Source organism: Neopsephotus bourkii, unplaced genomic scaffold (assembly GCF_033783945.1).
Source record: "Neopsephotus bourkii isolate Nb327-2 ecotype Australia unplaced genomic scaffold, CSIRO-AGI_Nbou_v1 NB_756, whole genome shotgun sequence".
NCBI classification, from domain to species: Eukaryota; Metazoa; Chordata; class Aves; order Psittaciformes; family Psittacidae; genus Neopsephotus; species Neopsephotus bourkii.
The window spans coordinates 236,889-256,520 of record NW_026901254.1 but is presented as its reverse complement, the minus strand read 5'-3'; the positions used below and the strand labels follow the sequence as shown (position 1 = coordinate 256,520).

Genomic DNA, 19,632 nt, shown 5'->3' with positions numbered 1-19,632 from the left:
TAATATCAGGGGTTTTTAAAAAACTAGTGTCCTTAGAGGGAACACATGCATCCCTAAGTCACCTAGCTCAGAAAAAGCTATTCTCCAGGTTCTCAGTGGAAACTAGGGAAATAGCATATTTTTTTTTCTACCTGTACAATATACACAAAATTAAGCCCAATACTGAAGCTAGAGATGCAGTTAAAAAAGAGTCCAAATTTTATCTTTCACTGAGGCTTCCTAGACAAGCAGTTGGGGTGCAGCCCTTCTCTCTACAGTCTCTCTACTTTTCTGTTATGCATAGCAAAGGTTTCATCCAGTTTCAAGCTCAGATAATCTCTCCAAAACAACTTAATCATTTCATCTTCCGGGAGCCCATGGTACATGTAAGTGACCTTACTCACAAGAAGGTTTAAACAAAGCTAGAGGGGCAGATAGAAATGGAGTTTCTGACAGTTCATCCAGGGAGCAGTTGAGCTGCTGTGTTGAGCTTGTTGAGCTGCTGTGACTCCACTGTATTTGGCGCCTGTAACTCCTATAAAGAGGCTAGAAACATAGCTTCATCTTACCCCCAACACTTGGCATCCTAGAAGACTCCTGATGACTACTGGATTTGTTGCGGTTCTGATTTTTCCTTTTATTGTTGGCTGCTCGAACAGAACGGAAAAGCACTTCACTTGCCTTGAAGAATGCAACCATGAATGGCTGCTTTGACTGAGGCCCGTGTCTTCCAATCAGGCCAGCAGATTTAACGTTGATACTTCGACCTATAAAGTAATGGAAATTGTAAGTTAAAAGATGAGTTTCTGCCCCTCCTGAAGCCACAGTGGTAGTTCAGCTGCTGACTGACACATGGCAAGGATTTTGTCCATAATTCTGAATTCACATGATCAAGAACCCTAACCACATTTTGTCGAATGGAACTTAAAAAAAATCAACAATTTACAAAAGTTTCAGCAGCTTTACAGGTAGTTTCTCATTGCATAAAAACGTGCACTATTACACAGAGATTTTAGTTCAGCCTCATGTACACATTGATGGGAATGAAAAATAACTGAGCCCTGTTAAACTCTAAAGCCTATAGAAAGGATAATGTAATATGGTAATTTAATTTTTGCATCTCTTGAATGTGAAATGTGGAACCTTATATCCCCAGAGCAAATTGGTAGCAAATACAAGTGTAGATAATAAATATACTTCTGCTTTAAAAATAAATATTGTGCAGTGCCACTCAAACTGATGTTAATTCACAAGTAAGGGTAGGAAGGCGCTCAGTCATTCAAGAGAACAGAGTTTGAAATATGGGCATTATTGACTCTGGTTCTGTTCCCAGAGGGTGTGCATATTTCTTTAAAATATTTGGTCAGTCAGGACTGTGTGGTAACCTCACTGTATTATAGGATCTAAACCTCACTAAAAGAAAAGAAAGCAAAACAAGTCACTGAAACAGCATCAGTGACATTTTAGCAAATAAACCCTTGCTCTTAACAGAATTTACTTTGGCAGCATAAACACTTTTGTGTGTACGTGTATTATGCAGAGCCCCTCAACCGTCAGAAAATGAGACAGTGTCATGTGAGGCTGTGCAGCTGTGCTGGATGGGGGACACAGAGGTCCTTTAAATGGGAAGGTATGGGCACAGGCACTGTGTGCGCTGCGCGGCAGTGGGGCGCCTAGGGATTCTTCTAAACTGACTGGAAAAGTTGGCTGTGCGGGTGACGAAGGAGCATCTGCCTCACAAAAGTATAATACCGTTAACTCGATCACCCTGAAAAAGAACTTGCAAATACACATAGGAGTAAACCTTACAGAAATAAGCATAGAGGTTTCCTTTTCAAATACAAACTTACAGTGGCTGTACGCCAGAGTCTATATTTCTTAGAAAAACTCTATCACTGGCGTAAATGAAAGAGGCAGTTTGATTTGTGGTTAAAGTAGTTTCCATTCTACTTCCACTGTAACAAATGTATTAATTCAGCTCAGACTTCCTCCTTCTGGCAGCCCTTTTGCAGTAAAAAGAGAAATTAGAAGTTCCAGCCAAATACCATACCTTGAACTGACCCACTTCAATACATAAACACTTTTACAACATGTTTATTCAGGTGTACCACTTTAAATTGGTTTAAGATGTTTCCAGTGACAGAGAGCCCAGCAAAGGCAAAAGAAGAACCGAGAAAGTTAGCAGTTATGGAGCAGGGTAATTGGCAACATATTCTGAACAATTTTGATAATTACTTTTTTGACTGCAAGGGAAAAATACATTTGTTGAAGCTTCTAATTTCATTTTAAATGCCTTTTTAGTCTTGTGTTTCTTTAATTTTTCTATTCATGTGTTTGAATTACTATTAAATAATTCAGTAACATTAATTTCTATATGTTCCAATCTTCTGTTGCAAATCAGATATGAAAAACTGTACAGACTATTCTCTATTCATCACAACATGAACAAGCTAGCCTCTTACCACAAAGTTCCAAGTTTCCTGTCATTTCTAGAGGGAATATTTTTACTATTTTTCTTTATTTTTTGTTCCAATGACTTTCAGAATTTTAATTTTATCTGTGAAAGATTAATACCTTACTGGTGGACGTTTTAAGAATACTGTTAGATTTATATACTGAGGGTTGTAAAGATGTGTGGAGGATTTCTGAATTTAAATCTATGTTCTCTGAATTTACAATGGTGGATATTGTGTGCGAAGCAAAATATCCTTCAAACCAATGTGAACTCCCTTTAAAATAACTTTTAATATTATTAAGTTTCCTCTGGGTTTCCTTTAGACTTCAGCAATGAGATGGCTATTAAGATTCCACAAGTTAAGGCTTACTTGGTTATTCAGGGTACAGAGATATACTATAAAAAAAAATAATCCTGAAACCCACAGCCTTTTTATACACAAAAACAGCTTATGTGACTTTATTCCTTTATTTGCTTGACTTTTAAGCTGCCAGCCAGATTTTTTAGGGTTCATTTGTTCAATTCATCAATGGTATATGCACAAGATCTGCTTCTAGTGCAGTCAACAACAAAACTTTCATTGACTTCTGTGGGTTTACCATTAAACGCTTCTCTCTCAGTTTATCACATACCTTAGCTTAACTGGAACTTTCAGAAAACAAAGCAATCAAAATATACACTGCCCTTGAGACATTATATTTCTTCTGAGGACGATCTTTAAACTGTTTGGTTTGGAAATTCAAACCACATATGTTGTCTCCATTTTGTGTTGCTTCTGTGCAAAAGAAGTTTTGCATTTACAGAACTTCTATTATCCTTTTATTTCTAATATAAAAAAAAAGAAAAGAAGAAAGTGTGCATGTGGGAGATTTACTTCAACCTAAGAACACAAAGCCTTGCTCCTTCCTGAGCAGGAGATATTTCAAAGTATCCTGCCTATATACATGCTAAGCTTTCTGCCACATCTGTGTGTGCTGGTCTTGTTAGGTAGTCTTCACCTTTGTCCATAACGTGGATTTAAGAATACAGTAAGAAAAAATCTTACCCTAACCTGAACTGGCTTTTGTACCAAGAAGTATTCATGGGCTCCAGTTTCAGTAAGTGGTTTTAGTCTACCATTTCTTGTAGGCATTTTGAAAACTCTTAGCTTCAATGACAATTGAAAATCCATGTCTCTCCAGCAAGCAGTTTTCCCAAAGAATTATAGAATGGTTTGGGTTGGAAGGGACCTTAAAGCTCATCTAGTTCCAACCCCCTGTCATGCGCAGGGGCACCTTCCACTAGACCATGTTGTTCAAATCCCCATCCAACCTGTCCTTGAACACTGCCAGGGATGGGCCAGCCACAGCTTCTCTGGGCGACCTGTGCCAGTGCCTCAGTACCCTCACAGTAGAGAACTTCTTTCTAATACCTAATCCAAATCTACCCTCTCTCAGTTTAAAGTTGACCTGTTGTCATGTCACCACATGCCCTTGTAAAAAGTCCCTCTTCAGCATTTTTTGTGGACCCCTTTCAGGTACTGGAATGCTACTCTAAGGTCTCCCCTGAGCCTTCTCTTCTTCAGGCTGAATAAGCCCAGCTCTCTCCAGCCTGTCTCCATAGAAGAGGTGCTTCCACCCTGATCATCTCCATGGCCCTCCTCTGGACTTGCTCCAACAGGTTGACATCCATCTTGTGCTGGGGCCCCAGAACTGGACACACTACTCCAGGTGGGGTCTCAGAAGAGCAGAGTAGAGAGGGAAAACCCCCTCTCTCGACCTGCTGGTCATGCTCCTTTTGATGCAGCCCAGCACGCGGTTGGCTTTCTGGGCACACTGCCAGCTCACATCAAAAACACCTGCAAGTTCTCCCAAGGGCTGCTCCCAATGCATTTTCTCCCCAACCTGTAGTTGTGTTTGGTATTGACCCTGACCCAAGTGCATGACCTTGTACTTGGCCTTCTTGAACTTCATGAGGTCTGAATAGGCCCACCTCTCAAGCTTGTCAAGGTTCCTCTGGATGGCATCCCTTCCCTCCAGCATGTCGACCATACCACGCAGCTTGATGCTGGCAGACTTGCTGAGGACGCACGCAATACATACATACTCAATATATACCAATTACTGTGGTATTAGAAACGTTTTCTAAAATCAGCTGAATGACTCAGGGTGACTTGCTTAATTATACCTTTCCTTGGAGCTTCACCCGCATGAAACTGTTAAAACCAAAGCAGCAGTTGTCTCTCTCTGCTTCCCCTGAGTATCACTGAACAAGCATTGAGCCTGGTCAAGCTTCTAAAAAATGGGTTTGATTTTATCCTTCCATTGTATCTTTAATTATAAGTATTTCAAAGACTTTTCTTCAGACTTCAGGAGAAGAAACTGCAAGAAACTAGCAGTCAGCTAGTGCCTGCTCCACTGAACCTAGCCACTGCAATTGTCCCTACACCTAGAAAAAAAAGAAATAAACAGAACGGATGGACTCCCTCTGTGCAAGGACAGTGCAAAACCTTTGCATTTGTCACATTCTGGCATGTGTTTTTCAATCCTGCTATGATAATTTATTATCTCTTCTCCATATTAACAGGTATATTTGGAGACAAAGGCTTATTCAAAACATTATGTTCCAAATCTGCTGAACTCCTTAGTACTTATTAATGCAATTTTGAGTCTTTGGCAAGAAGTATTTGTTTAACGTGGCATTTAAGTTGTTTTTTTTTTTTTTCTTTCTTTTATTCTATTTGATAGTAAAGAGCCCTTAGCAGTTTGCATAAAAACTTGTATGGAAGTGCGGATTTGACTGACTGAACTGAATGAATATTATTTGCCTTTTCACATTCTCTGCCCTATTAATAAAGGAATTGCTGCTGCAAAAATAACTGTGAAGTTCAGCTTAGAAAAAGGTCCTACCTCAATAGTCCTGATGAACTTGTTATTTCTTTGTTTCACCCACAAAATAGGACTAGCACTCAGGATAACTGCAGAACTATTTGTGGTTGCCACTACATCTGCTTTTCTGATGTCACATGCAGTCATATCATAAAACTCTTTTAATGAACTGATAAAGTTCCATCTTAGAAGTTTGTTTTCTCCTCCAGCTGCTCCAAATGGAAATGCAAGAGTGCTTCAAGATTTCAGTAACAATCTGTCTCAAAGTCCTGACCTGGAGACATCGCCTTGTTTTTCATGATATTCAGAAAGTCATGATATTCAGAAAGTCAGCTTTTACTGAGATTGCCAGCATGGATGCCAATGACAGTGGTAAGATTTGTGACTTGTCTGCCTCTCTTCAAGCAATATATATTTTATAAGGCTTTGAGCAGACACTAATTTTGCAAGAGCTTTCAGCCATTATGCATCTTGGCCAGATTTACACTGGCAGCACATGACAATGAGTGATTCCAAGATCCATTATTTTGTCCTGAGTCATCGAACTGCAGCAAACCACTCATTTTGTTATGAAAAACAAGCTCTTTTTTACTTTCAAAAGTGCTCAACAAGCCACAAAACATGTTTTACAGATTAACCACTGCTGCTAGGTCACAGTAGTTATTTTGGTAATAATGTTATATGTTTGTAAATAGAAATGAAAACTTTAGTGATGCTGAGAGCTAAAAATTTTCTGGTTTGCTGGGAAAAAAAAATCTGATGCCACACCTATGGTTTCCTCCTTGTGTCAAGTGGTATCTGAAATGAATATTGGGAAAGGCCTTTTGGAGAAAGACCCTGAGTATACAGTGTCCAATAACATCTAATTTTTGAGCAAAAACTATCCTGAGTCTATGAGTCTGAAAGCTCCCAAAGTAGTTTTTTTTAAAGTTAGAAAGAAACTTGTGTGGTTTATCATGCCTGAGCAGCACTCTTGAGAGCAATGGGACTTCACAAAAACAAACAAATTGAGGTAGGGTTTGTCTACTAAAGCTTAAATGAAGGCTTATTAAAAAAAGAATGAGAGAAAGCGTAACAACACAAATGTGACGATCCACATATAAGACACCATCAACACTTCAAACAGTATTGTCTACTGTTTCTACTGTTTCTATTGTATCATCTACGTAAACTGCTATGTGAACTTTTCCTTTGGTGGGCCCATTTATCTGTATCAACATAAAATATGCTTTTGAAATCAGCTTCATGTGCTTTATTAACTCTTCTTCCTGAAGGCTTTAAGGAATTCTGAAAAATGAGTGGTGTATGGTTTGCTCTGCATTTTCTAGGCTTCACAGCTTTAGTCAAAAAAAAAAGATTCAACATTTGTTTTTAAAATCTTACATTATATTGATTTTATTCAATTCAGTTGAAGGACTGTTGTGTTGATTTTGGTATTCATAAAGCTCTTGAAGAAAATATTTTGGAATGTTAGGAACCATGGTCTGCTGTATGATGTGGCAATACCATGTATGTTTACATAAAAATTCAGATGTAATCATGCACAAATACACTTCCTAAGTGCTTGATTTATCCTGCCAATTTAATGTATTTAAACTGTGAATGGTTTGTGGGTGTCCCAGGGCTTTTCTGCACAGTTAAAAATGTGTTCAGGAAGGCAATAAAACAGAGAGAGATTACATTAATTGGTCATCCACCAAAGAATAAAAAGGATAAAAGTCTTCAGAATGAAATGAAACACAAACGTCAGTATCTCTAAAATACTGGTGCTGACAAGTAGATGTATCTTTCATCTGTCTGGGGAGCAGGATGGAGGGAGATTTGCGCAGCTGCACAATCAAGACCACTACGCACCAGCAAGCAGTGGTGGCAGGAGAAGTGAGTGGCAGGAGCCCATCTCACATCCCTGAAACTCCTGGTTCAAGTGTGCCCTTATTAACAAAGGGTGCGTTCACATCTCTTGCTACAGGCAGGCACAAGAAAATGCTGACTGCATTCCTGATCCAGCTGGGAACAGGAGTTACACCTATCTGAGTAAATTAAAGAATGCCCAAGAGTGAACCCAGGTGCTGGAGCTGGATCATCTGCTCTACTCAGGGTGGGAGGGTGCTCCTGGTGCATTTAAGTCCTATGCCAACTTCACCACAGAGTCCCCAGCACCCCATGGCAGTGCTGCAGGGACCACTCCCAGGGGGAGAATACCATGGGCTCATCCTGTTTTAGGGACTGAAAGAGTCATCGCTCCAGCTTGTTTCACACCACAGTACTCCTGATCATGTTTAATTTACTAGTGCAACTTTGGCCAAAGTCAGCTCTGAACCAGAACTCATGTAGCTGTACTTAGGCAGTGCTTGAGCCCAAGCTAATAAAACCTGCTGAGGGGCAGGATATATTAGCTCGGGTTCAGTGCTGTGTTAACATGGTTATACGGCTTCCAGATGGCTCAGAATTTAGGCAGACCTATTGCCTGCCAAGGTCCATATACATATCATTATAAATCCTATATTCCCCTACTCTAAGGATACTAATGAAGGTGAACTCACTTTTGATACTTTGTCTTGTAAATACCAGATGCACCAAGAGATAACCCAGCAGCACCTTCCAGAGCACTGATGGCTCTGGAGGCCATTAGGTACCAAGATTGACTGGGGGCAACCTTCAGATTAGATTTGATAACATAAGGTGAGGCCACAGCCAATGTAAAGTGTGCAGCCAACTACCTGAAGAATCAAGGGTGCTTCCACAGGTTGCTGTGGATTGAAAACAAGCCAGCCTCCCTCTGCAGTGTAGAGAAAGTGTGCACTTGTAGGACAAAGTGACCTTGCAAGGCCGAGGCTGAAAGAAGGAGAGGCTAAAAAAGAGAGAGTGTCTTTTAATGCCCTCCCCATTATCACTGGAGAAGGACCAGTCCTTCCTGCAGCATCTAGGATTAGGAGCCAAACACCTTTCCAGGTGATACATGTCTGAGTGCACCCATACAAATATGTGCTGGAGAGAGAATTTGCCTTCCCAAGGCTTCACATGTCTCAAGGAACCTATTTCTTTTGTTTCCCTTTGCTCTGGGGAAAAAAAGAAATATCTGAAGTAAGAGTCTCAAAGAGCAGAAAAGCCCAAAGAAACCTTACATAGGACTATTTGGTAACAGAAATCACCTTAGTCAGCTTGGGCTTCTCAAAGTTGCCACCAGTTTCTTCCCATCTGATGTGCAGCTGGATGGAAAATAATCGAGAACTGCAGTAATATAAGAAAAGGCACAAAACTGCATGGATGCAGGGGCTACCCAGGATGTTGTATCAAGAGCTGTGTATTTGAAACATCTTTCATTCTATAGATCAATAACCATCATTACACATTATCTGCCTCTCCAATTTTCTGTAAACAACACTAGGTTCTCTTCAGCAATGATATAAACAGCAAAAGGAATACTTTCACAGTTATTCATACTCTTTCAGTAAAAGCAATGTTTAAACTGTTGCTAATCCCCAATTATAAAAATATTAAATGTTAATACAAAGGTGCTGATTCACTGGAATATGTTTTAAGTCTTAGGAGACATATGTTATATATACAGGAAACGCATTGTGTGGAGCTTTTCAAATTGTTTCTGCATCTGCATTGATTTTGTGCTACAATTCATCTAACACTCGCACTTCCATCAGTGTGAAAATGATCACCTCTCATTTGAAACACTAAGGAGAGTTTTGGTGTCAAAAGGAGAGAATCAGCCAATAGGGGATGCTGCAAAATGTTGAGGAGACATTAAAAAAGAGAATAAAAAAAACCTGATCCTTAATTTACCACAGCCTCAGGGAAACAGTACATTATATGTTGACAGATTCCATATGTGTCATGCAAACCTTTATTCTTACTGTTCAGAATAAAATGTCCCATTAAGAGAAAAAGTCTACATTTCATGCTAAAATGGGATGTCTGATATCAAATACTGTCTTAAAGAAAAGAGAAAACACATTCCAATGTCATGTGGCTTTTTGTACTTTTTCATCATTTTCAAAGGGGAGAAAACATGAATTACAACAACTAGACGTTCTTCCAGATTTGTTTTTATCACAGTTGTATTAAATAGTCACAAATTCTTTTATTCCTCATGTAGACATTACTATTCCTATTATTATTATTAATACACCATATTCAGGGATGACCAAACAAATCTATCTACACAAGTAATTGCATGCAAAAAGTCACTGAAAGATAAGTTTAAGAAAGATTATTGTTAATGGTGGTGATAACAATATAGTAGAACCCTGGAGTCTCAGTAATTGGCAACCCCTTTCAAAGGTTTTGTATGAATAAATATAAAAATTAGTATGTGTTTACAGCACCTGAATACCTAAACCAGGGATCCTCTGACTTAACAGAATCCCATTTAGTTTAATGATCTGTTGCAATTGAAAGGTTAACAGATCAGGTCTTATCATAAATGTCTCTCCAGTTATGAGGGCATAACTCCTCTACCTCCCATGATCTCAGTGGACAGCTGGAGGCATGAAGAAATGTTCTTCAGTCCTGTATGGCCTAAAATTAATTTAAGCCAAGGGAAGGATTTTCGAGTGATCTGAGTCAGTCTCTGAGCTTTCATTGAAAACTGGTTGGAGGGAAGGTGAGTGGGGTTCTCTGGGTTACAGACTGAGTCCACTACATACAGAGTCATGTATAAAAATTCATGTTCTGTCTGTACACAAACATGTCATTCAATGGCTGGTGTTTCTCATAGCAGAAGTAACAGCAACCCAATAAAATAATCAGGCTTTAAGAGCAAAATTGTAAGAGCATGAAAGGATGACTTCCCTTATGCTAAGCTGAAGTGGTACAGCACAGGTCTTCCCTATAGTTTTGAAAGCATTAGTCCATAGAAGAGCACTCTTCTTGCATGAATAAACTGAAAAGGAAACAGAAAGTGAGGGAAGAGGGGAATTCCCTCCTCACTTGAGCAGCTGGGTTGAAAAATTCAGTGAGGTGCAGAAGGTAAAGCTGCTTGTGGCTTTGGAATTTAAAATAGAAAATTGACTATCACCTTTCTGATCTTGGGAGTAGGACAGGGGAAATATTTACATAAACTATTCTTTTACAATTTCTTCAGTGTAGTTTCCTTTTACCCATACAAACTTTTCTGCTGTTTACTGAATGAATATAATTTTGAAGCTAGAACCAACAAACTGCTGGTTCCAAAATTTCTTAATGATGCCTTTCATGGATATTTAATTTTCAAGAATTTCTGTATTTGAGTCTCCTGGAAAAAAAGTTAAGGATGAAGTTTATTCTGGAGCAGGAAATCTGGCAAGAAGCCAGTCCACCTAATTTGGATGCCTGATGGAGGAGTCACCTCTCCAGAATTTGAAGGGCTTAAAAATGCCCTCATAAAACCAGGCTGAAAGAGCTGCTCTGCATACAGCCTAAGGTCAGGTGTGGTGCTTTTGAAGGCTGCTTGAAAGCAGCAGCAACGTGATCTACTTTGCATTGCTGCCTCCCTTTCTCACTGACTGCAGTCTGAGAATCTAGGCAATATTAGGTGAAATGGTCATCTGCTCTGATTCAAGCCTGACAACTCCCTTTTTAAGCATCATGCTTAAAGGAGGGTAGTTTTTGCATAACTCTCCAGCAGGCAGGGCACTTGCTGAAAAAGTATGAGGCTTTGTTCACAGCCCAGCTGAGCCTGAGGGAGAATTCAGATCAAAAACAATGAGAAAATGTAGCCAGAACAAAGAAAGAAGAAAAAAATATTAATCCTTACACCAGGGTTTCTTCTGCTACTCATTAACATTATGTCAGCTAAGGTTTAAATTAAATAGCATCATAGATCCCTTGACCTTTGACACAAAAAGCTTTTTGACAAGAAAGAGCTAAATCTGAAAGTTTGCTTGTAAAGTAGTATGGATTAAGTGAACCATCACATAAAAAACAGTATATAAGTCTCTTTTTATTACTTTCTAAAGAAGTCTAAGTAAAGAACATTTCTTCTAAAAATATTATTTTGCATTGAGATGCATTTTCACTTTTTACTGCAGAGCATAACTGTGAATAATGTAGTAGCTCAGTAAATCTGTGCTAAAAAAACCCAGTTACTTCAGTTCTGACAGTGTTCTTTCTAATTTTTCATAAAAATCTTCAAGATTTCAAACCTTTAACCCATTTCAAGATAAAAAAATTAGAAATTCTTTTATTTTTTCTCCCAAATTATAGATAACCAATTCCCGCATTACTCCACTGTTAATCTTTCTCCAACAACAGTACCACTGGCCATGAGATCCCTCCTGAACTGTCCTGAGGTTTTTTTACAGCTTTGTCTGTGATTCAGCCCAAAAGTTATTTGAAACTTTTTAAATCAAAAATTCTGCAAATCTCCTGAATTTCCTGAATCATCAGCGGAAGAACATTAAAATGGAACTTCGTTTTTTATGTAGGAGTTATTATCCAAAACTTCATTTAATTTAATTTGATTCAGTTAACTTTACAATTGCCACACGTCACAGAATTAAGAATAATAGAAAGTTTGCAGTCTATAGCTACGGCAGGATAAGACTTGTGTTCTTTGCTTATAAATTCTCAGTAAATTGTAACTCAGACAAGTTATAAAAAACACCCATCCATAAGAGATTTCTGGGAAGAGATGACAAGAGCACATACAGCTTTACGATCTACAGTTATGATCTTACCGTCCCCAGTTTCAGCGCAGAGTTGCAAGCCCAGATTGTTCTGTGGATTAATCACCCAGTGATTGCTGGTCACAGTAATGTCAAACACAAACCAGCCCACATCAGAAGCTTGAGCCTTTCTCGTATCTAACAGGAACAAGTCTGCATCCCTGTTAAAGAATATAGAGTTAAGGTTTTCAAATATCATTATTTTTTTTTGTCCTTAATTTCCTTGCTGACAGTAACTTCCTGGAGTACAAATGAATAATCCTTTGACATGCTCAGTAAGTTTAAAGGTCTTTTTCAACCTAAAAGATTCTCTGGTTCTAAGATTCTATGACATACCCTCACTACACAGTACAACATGTGCTGAAGCTAACATGTAATTGGTAAGTACAATACAGGTATTTCCCATGAGAGGTCTTTCTGAAATGAGTCACAGCATGTAAAAACTACAGCTCTGGAAAATATGAAAAATCCAGCTTCCTGCTATAAATACAAAAAATATTAACTGAGGCTCTGTATAAAGCATTGATCTTTCAGCATTAGAAAGTCTCAGGATGATTAAGGTTTATAAGCCATTCAGTGTAAAAGACAAAAAATGTCAAAATCATGTTCAATTTTCAGCTAAAATTCAAAGGCATAGCATTGCTAAAAAAAAAATCTGTTATTAATAGCATATGACAGCAGCTATATCATGACAAAACTTGAATAGATTACAGTTCAGACTGTTTCATGTTAGTACCGATGTTTAGAAAATAAGTCTCTGTATCAAAGTAGAAATTTTATACCTATTCAATAATACAATTATTACATTTTAACCCTCAGTTGCCCAGTATTTCTGAAATTTGTTCCCATGAAATATTCCAGTAATTCAGAAGGACTGCTCAGGGGAGTTAGTATAATCATGTTACTAAATGTTTAGCATGGATCGTTTATTTGTTCTTTTTCACATATCTCATGACACAATTGGTTCCAGAACCACATCTGTAGTACAAATAATTTACTACAATGACGGCACTAAACCCAAGATACTTAACTCTCATCAGTTTCAGTTTACATGTTTCTACAAAGCAGCATGCATTATTAAAAACTGTTTTCAACATTCAGCTTTTTAAACCTAAATCTAGAGTTATAGAAACCTATTTCTTTTCTGCCATAAATAATAATCAAAACAATAATATACAAGAAAAAGTATTATATTCAAAATTTTGACTGTCCATGTCAACTAAAGACAGACTTGGATTATACAGACCTCAGAATAGCATTGTTACCTTAGAGAGAGAATGAATGTATGCTTAAAGAGGTAAGACAGAAATAATAAGTTTTGCATATAAAAAGTGGTTTCTAATTTATGATTGTCCTGTCACTGTATTTTTATGCTGCTTAATCACAATTGTAGGAAGTTACTGTTTTAGCTACACTAAACACTGTAAATGCACCTAGAAGGTCTGACACTGAAAGAAACTTCTCATGTAGCTCTTAAAACTGTGGTTGTTCAACACTCAGGTACATAAAACCAAATGAGCTACGACAAGCCTATGTTTACTTACATGTGAGAAGTAGCTGCAGAATTGGGTTACAGAGCTCAGAAAATGTAACAGAGTTGGGTTTTGTTTTGTTTGGGTTTTGTTTTAAGAAAATTGAAAGGGCTTTCTTTCAAGTTGTATTTTTCCTTCTGTTAAAGGATAATCTTTTGGTGGCCTCTTACCACTTCCATTCTAGTAGAATTGTGCTAATGACCACACGAGAAGAAAACATATGTTCTCCCTCTGGAGCTAACATGAAAACAGTCTTACAATTCAAAGGAGCCTGACCTGCTATGCTAGTACTGAACAAATTAACAACGTACCACAAGCTCATAAATAGTACTCTCTGGAGTCTTAAATGCCAACTTTTTTCTCTAATAAGCAGTTTTATCAGAACTTTAAAGCTGAAAGGTTTAATTCTGAATGTGACAGTTTTAAAAATGCTTATTTATAAATATTTCTTGCATCTATTAGTAGATTTAATAAAAAACTGCAAAATTGTTTGGAATATAAAATAGTACAGTATCACAGTGTTATAATTTCACATTTGTCTTATCTCTTCCAAGGATACATAATTGTTTTCCCATATAGATACTTTCAGGTCTAGCTTTTACTGAGATGGATACAAAATGATCTCAAAAGCCAGAATGCACGATGTCTCATATGCCAAATCAGAATAATGCACTACTAATAGTGCAGTCCAGAAACCACTATAAAGGACAAGTTTCCCCTGTGGATCTCTTCTTAATGTGACTTTATTAATTTGTACTGTAGCAGAAATTCACACCACAGTGTCTTTGGCATTGATATGTCAATCTTGTTGTCTACCTTCCTAGAAACATAGTGACCTAGCTAAGGCAATAGACTAAAAGAGTCACCTATTGACTCAGCAAATGAAACAAAAATTAGTTGTGAGTACCTAAAGAAAACTAGAACCGATTCTTGAGAATGCATAGTAGAATAAAGAAAATTTCTCCAGTGTTCATGCTTTAGCCCACAGAACTGCAATTTGCTAGAGAAATTCAAACTATTTGTCAGGGAAAAAATATTAAATTCATAACTGATACAAACATGGGGTGAAAACCTGATCCCTGAGGTCAGGATTCCCTGAGTAGCTGGTGTTATTCACCCACATTTTTCATCACATTTTGTGATGTTTTTAATTTTAAAATTCTCCTTTATTCTGTGAAAATAAAATGATCACACTTAAAATAAAAAACAGCTGCAAATTTTGGCTCTAATTTGAAAAAATATTTCTATTTTAAAAAATAGCCTACAGCACATAATAAAAAAGTAAGGCATTATGTCTTAAATAGCCTGAAATGCAACAGTGAACACATTCAGGCAGAATACAGCTGATTGGCTTTGCCTTATTGGAGGCTGTTTATGTTTAGTGATCTCAGTCTGGTCCCAGATGGCCAGTTGTCTACAGCAGAAATGCTACCACAGTCAAGAATTCCACCACAGAGGCTCTGGGCAGAATGTCTAAGAAGCTGTACATCTCCTGGGTCACTTAAGAAAGTAAAGGTGGAATAAACCATCTCATACATATTGAAACCCAGTGAAGTTTTTGACCAGATCAGATCACAATTACTATGTAATAGGCCATCCCCATGATGCTGCTTCACCTCTCGCCTCATTCCAGAAAGCTGCTTTAGTATCTTAATGTCACTTGAGGTTTCCCTAATGTGAGAAGAATCCTTGGGGTCCAGTTAAATTAGTGGCTAGCTGCCACCAGATCATGAACAAGGATTTGGCCTGTTGGACTGTGTTACTTTCGTCATGAGAAAAGATCTGGGTAGGAGTACATTGGCAGGGCTGCATAGGAAAGTTTGCCTTGCCATAAGCTGTGCTTTACATGTTTCCTTAGAACAAATAGAAAATCCCAAAGACTGTATTTTCAACTTCAGCCAAATCCAATACACACACTTCAGTGGCCATGCTATCGCAGAGACAGAAAAATGTCCAAGGCTACAATATAATCCTTAGTTTGCAACTCAGAAACACTAAACCCTGATAACTCCTTGCCTGAAAGCGTAGCATAACCCTGTCAGACACCCATGTTTCCTGTTCAAAGCAAAAAACCTAGTAGTTTTGCTGTAGTACGGCACTAGCAAGGAATGTGGCACATTAGAGAATCACAGAATGGTTTGGGTTGGAAAGGACCTTAAAGATCATCCAGTTCCAGCCCTGCTGTGAGCACAGACACTAGCCCAGGTTGCTCAAAGTCCCTTTCAACTTGGCCTTGAACACTTTCAAGAATGGGACATCCACAGTTACTCTAGGCAACCACCTCTGGCCTCACCACCCTCCTCTTACCCTCACATTCTGCAGTTTCAGCTGCTGAAAGTTTTTTACTTAAAATCTCATGTATGTCTGTAGGGGAAACCTGAGGTGAAAAAGTCAATAATAACACTAATAAGTCTGGGCCCTGAAGAAAAAACTGTAGCTCTATTTAAAAATCCCAAGCTAACAAAAAAAAAAAAAAACCTTGGAAAAAGAAAAAATATTCTTGGGAGCTGTTCTGTCTGGAGGTGTCCAGAAGCCTGTGGGAAAAGCATTTTGTTTCTAATTTGAACCATGAAGAGCTTATGGTCTCCTGTCCTGTTCCACTAAGACATTTGCCTCTATATACTCCATATATGAGACAGACTCAAACTCAACAACAGGAGGGAAACACTTTGTTTATATCCAATGCTTCGGTAGTTCTACTGGTGAAATCAAATGAGTGGCATGTCCCCCTATCTAGCATCATGCTTCCACTAGAAGACATGGGTCTTTTATGTTTATAAATGAAAATATAAAACATTTTTAAATTTATGTCTATGTATTAAAAGAAATCAAGAGCATTTTAATGGTTCCCAGGGACAGCTGTCATTTTAACAAGTGAGATAATATTAAATTGTGATCTTGCTTCAGAGTAGTAAGCAGATATGCTTTCTCTGACAGATAATAGAAACTACCTACTGTGAAAAAAAGCAAATGGGTCAGAAAAACAAGCTTTTCCCATTAGTGCTTTTAAAAAGTCTTAAGTTTTCAGGAGCTTTCATCACCCTACCCTTGGTCTGTGTTCTTTAAAAAGATATGTTTTATTCCTTCTTGCTTCGCTCCTTCCTCCAAGAAGTTTCTTTTAGAACTTATATCAAAAGAATTTTTTGCAAGCTGAAGGCAGAGATTAAAATATCCCACAGTTATCTTCATCCCTAAACTTACCAAGAACACAGAAAGTATTCTGGAAGGAGAGTGCTTTCCCTCCTATTGGTTCTGCTCTGCTGATATAAAATGTTTCCCTGTTTATTGCCATAAATATTTTAATACTTGATGTTCAGAGGTCTCACCTGAAGTTACAAGCTCATCTTTCTGTGGGAAGAAAAGATATTTGAACTCTGGCACAGCCTTCAAGCTAACTGGTGATGGGGCTTTTCTTTCTTTTCTCCAGAATACTTTGCAAGTTTAGACTGCCATTTGCTTTGCTTTTGTTAAACATGCCCAGGATAGAAATGTTTGATCTGTTCCAACATGAAGGAGAGCTTTTGTTTATTTCAAAACAAAACCTTTTCCCCCCACTTTTCTGAGAAAAAACATAAACTAATCTAATTTCAAAACAAAAATGTTGGGTGTATGTAGCTTTTTTTTAAAAAGTACCTTGGAATTGCTACTAGTTTTCAATGGAAATTTCCAGGTATTTTGTTATTTTGCCCAGCAAAATCTAGGTGTTCACTCAGGTCAGTGTTAAGTTGGCAGTGTTAAGTTTACGGTTGGAGTCAACGATGTTAAACATCTTTTCCAATCTAAACTATTCTATGATTTATTTCAATTCTCAGTTATGGTGAGCAGCATGTGTGAAGTACGCATATGTCATCTTAAAGTCAGTCCATGACTTTATCTTTTAATTACATTCTTCAAAATATTAAAGCACATGCACAAAAGCCATACTCCCCAAAAGTAAACAAAATTGAATAATCAATATGCCTTTAAGGAGCTAAACGAATCTTGGCTAATAGTACCTTAAAGTACAAATATATTATTTGCTCAGTGTCAGCAAATAGTGCATTTCCCATATCCAAAAGCTTAAACTGTGCATACAACTCTACCATTTGCTCACTGAGAATGTGAACCTTCAACCCCCCTGTTCATGGGCAGATTATTTGGTGAGATTGGACTGCAACTCTCCATTAAACTGGAATAAATAACATTGAAGGTAAGTTTTATTCTTGCGCAGTATTTGTTGTCATTGCTTAGGAATTAATGCTGTACAAGCCACATTGATAGCAATGATGCCTTGTTGAGGGTATACTTACGATCAGTTATTGTCTCCCTGTTTAAGACAGAAACATGAGATGCTATTCAGCATGTGATATGTTCATGCCAAGAAGTTACCTGTTTGGATACTCTTTGATGATCTGATATATGCTAATCTGAATGGTTTCATTCTCAAAGCGGCTGTTGCTTCGATCTTTGTATATCCGGAATTCAGCTGCTGTCACTGCTTCTCCGTGCGGGATCTGAGTCAGGTCAAAGCGAAATTCTTTGTAGTGCCTTCGCTGGTGGGAGAAGTCCTTGTCACTTTCAACTGTGAGAAAAAGAGTTGAATGTAAATTAAAGAGGTGAAACAAATGCCCATTTCCCATGATTAATGAAGCATTCCCTGTGCTTCAGAGAAAACAAACAGGACAACATAAAAACTGTGCAAATAATAAAACCACAAGCCCAGACATACTTCCAGTTAAAGGAAATTCCACCAGCCCAGTTTCTTCAGTTCAAAAGAAAAATCCCTCAGTGGCTTTTATACAAATTCCAGAAGCTGGAGGGGAAAGAATATCAAAAAAAGGGGCATGTTGTAAAATAACTAGAAATATGGACAAGCTAAAAGCTGTGAAATGATTTAGGACTTCAGTGTAGTCAGAAGCACAGCAGTAGTAATGTCAGAGCCATGGATGACTTTGGAAAACACTAATTGCTGCTAATAACCAGGCAGATGAGAGGAATGCTGCTCATCATCCACTTAATGTAATAAATTCTGAGGTGGTACTATATTGCACTAGGATAATGATATATTTAAGAAGCAGTTACATCATATAAATTAGGACATGTTGTACTCCAATGGCATAAGCGTCATCTTGCCAGTGGTCAGAATAAGGAGCCATGAGTCAGGGCTGAGTGGCTGCAGCACCCCAGCAGCAAAGGGAGCACACTCCTGCCTTGAGAAGTCCCCTCAAACCTGCTGTGGATGGGCAGATGTAGCTCCCACTGCTTCTGACACTGCCATTGTTTAAAATAGAAAAGTTAACATAGTCATTCCCTAGTTCACGATTGCATAGAATTTTAAGGGGAAATAAACAGGGGATTTTAGTTTATTTAGTTTATTAAACCTCCATAAATTAATTATTTAAATTTACAGCTGATCTGAGGCTAATTCCACTGTATGCTGCAGTTCTGACCCTTAACTGGGAGACTTGTGCAAGTGAATATGTGTTTTGATGTGGCAAGGGAAACTAGAGACCACAGTACTGGCTGATTAGTAACCCCATTTTGAGGGATTAATACTTCAGATTTTACGGATGTAGAAAGGGAAATGATCAATGGTTTCCACTGCCACAATGTAACGTATCACTGACCTATGAAGAAGCTGTGCTCTGTGACAAGAAATTCTCACTTCTGGAGAAGTTCTTCCTGCCTTGTCCAATAGCTGTTTTATTTTATTAGTGGTGGGCAAAGCGTAGAACACTCCAAGCTGGGGTTCATTTTGAATAATCAGCTAAACATGTATGACTGCACCCAGCTCCCCTACATGCTCCCTCCTATAAGCCCTGCTCATTTTATTGCATTAACAGTTTGCAAATCTGAGAGAACAATGCCAGTTCTGAGAAAGCACATATTTAAATTGCTAAATGTTACAAGTATAAAAAAAGTGTATGTTATTACAATATTTGTGTACATTTATACTTATATGTTCATGTATATGTGTACAAGCAATTTTGTCTACATACGCAGTGTGTATGTGCTTGTGGGTATGACTATATATATGTATTTGTACATGTGTATTATAATGTGTATGTGGTCTTACAAACTAAAAATGCATTGAAAGAAAAAAAATACATTCTGAGCTTGCCAGTTGAGCTTGTACAGTTACAGACATAATAAGGTGAAAG

At 37.9% G+C, this 19,632-nt stretch overlaps 1 protein-coding gene across 3 annotated transcripts in view; it reads right to left on the bottom strand.

Moving 5' to 3' along the window:
• Nucleotides 1-19,632, bottom strand: part of BMP5 (bone morphogenetic protein 5) — a 58,644-nt gene that overhangs the window by 14,554 nt on the left and 24,458 nt on the right. For all 3 annotated transcript variants that reach the window (XM_061354927.1, XM_061354928.1, XM_061354929.1), the window contains 3 exons: nt 17,861-18,053; nt 11,973-12,121; nt 549-746 (listed from right to left, as the gene is read on the bottom strand). In XM_061354927.1, coding sequence (XP_061210911.1) covers nt 549-746; nt 11,973-12,121; nt 17,861-18,053 — 540 coding nt within the window. The remainder of the gene's footprint in view (nt 1-548; nt 747-11,972; nt 12,122-17,860; nt 18,054-19,632) is intronic.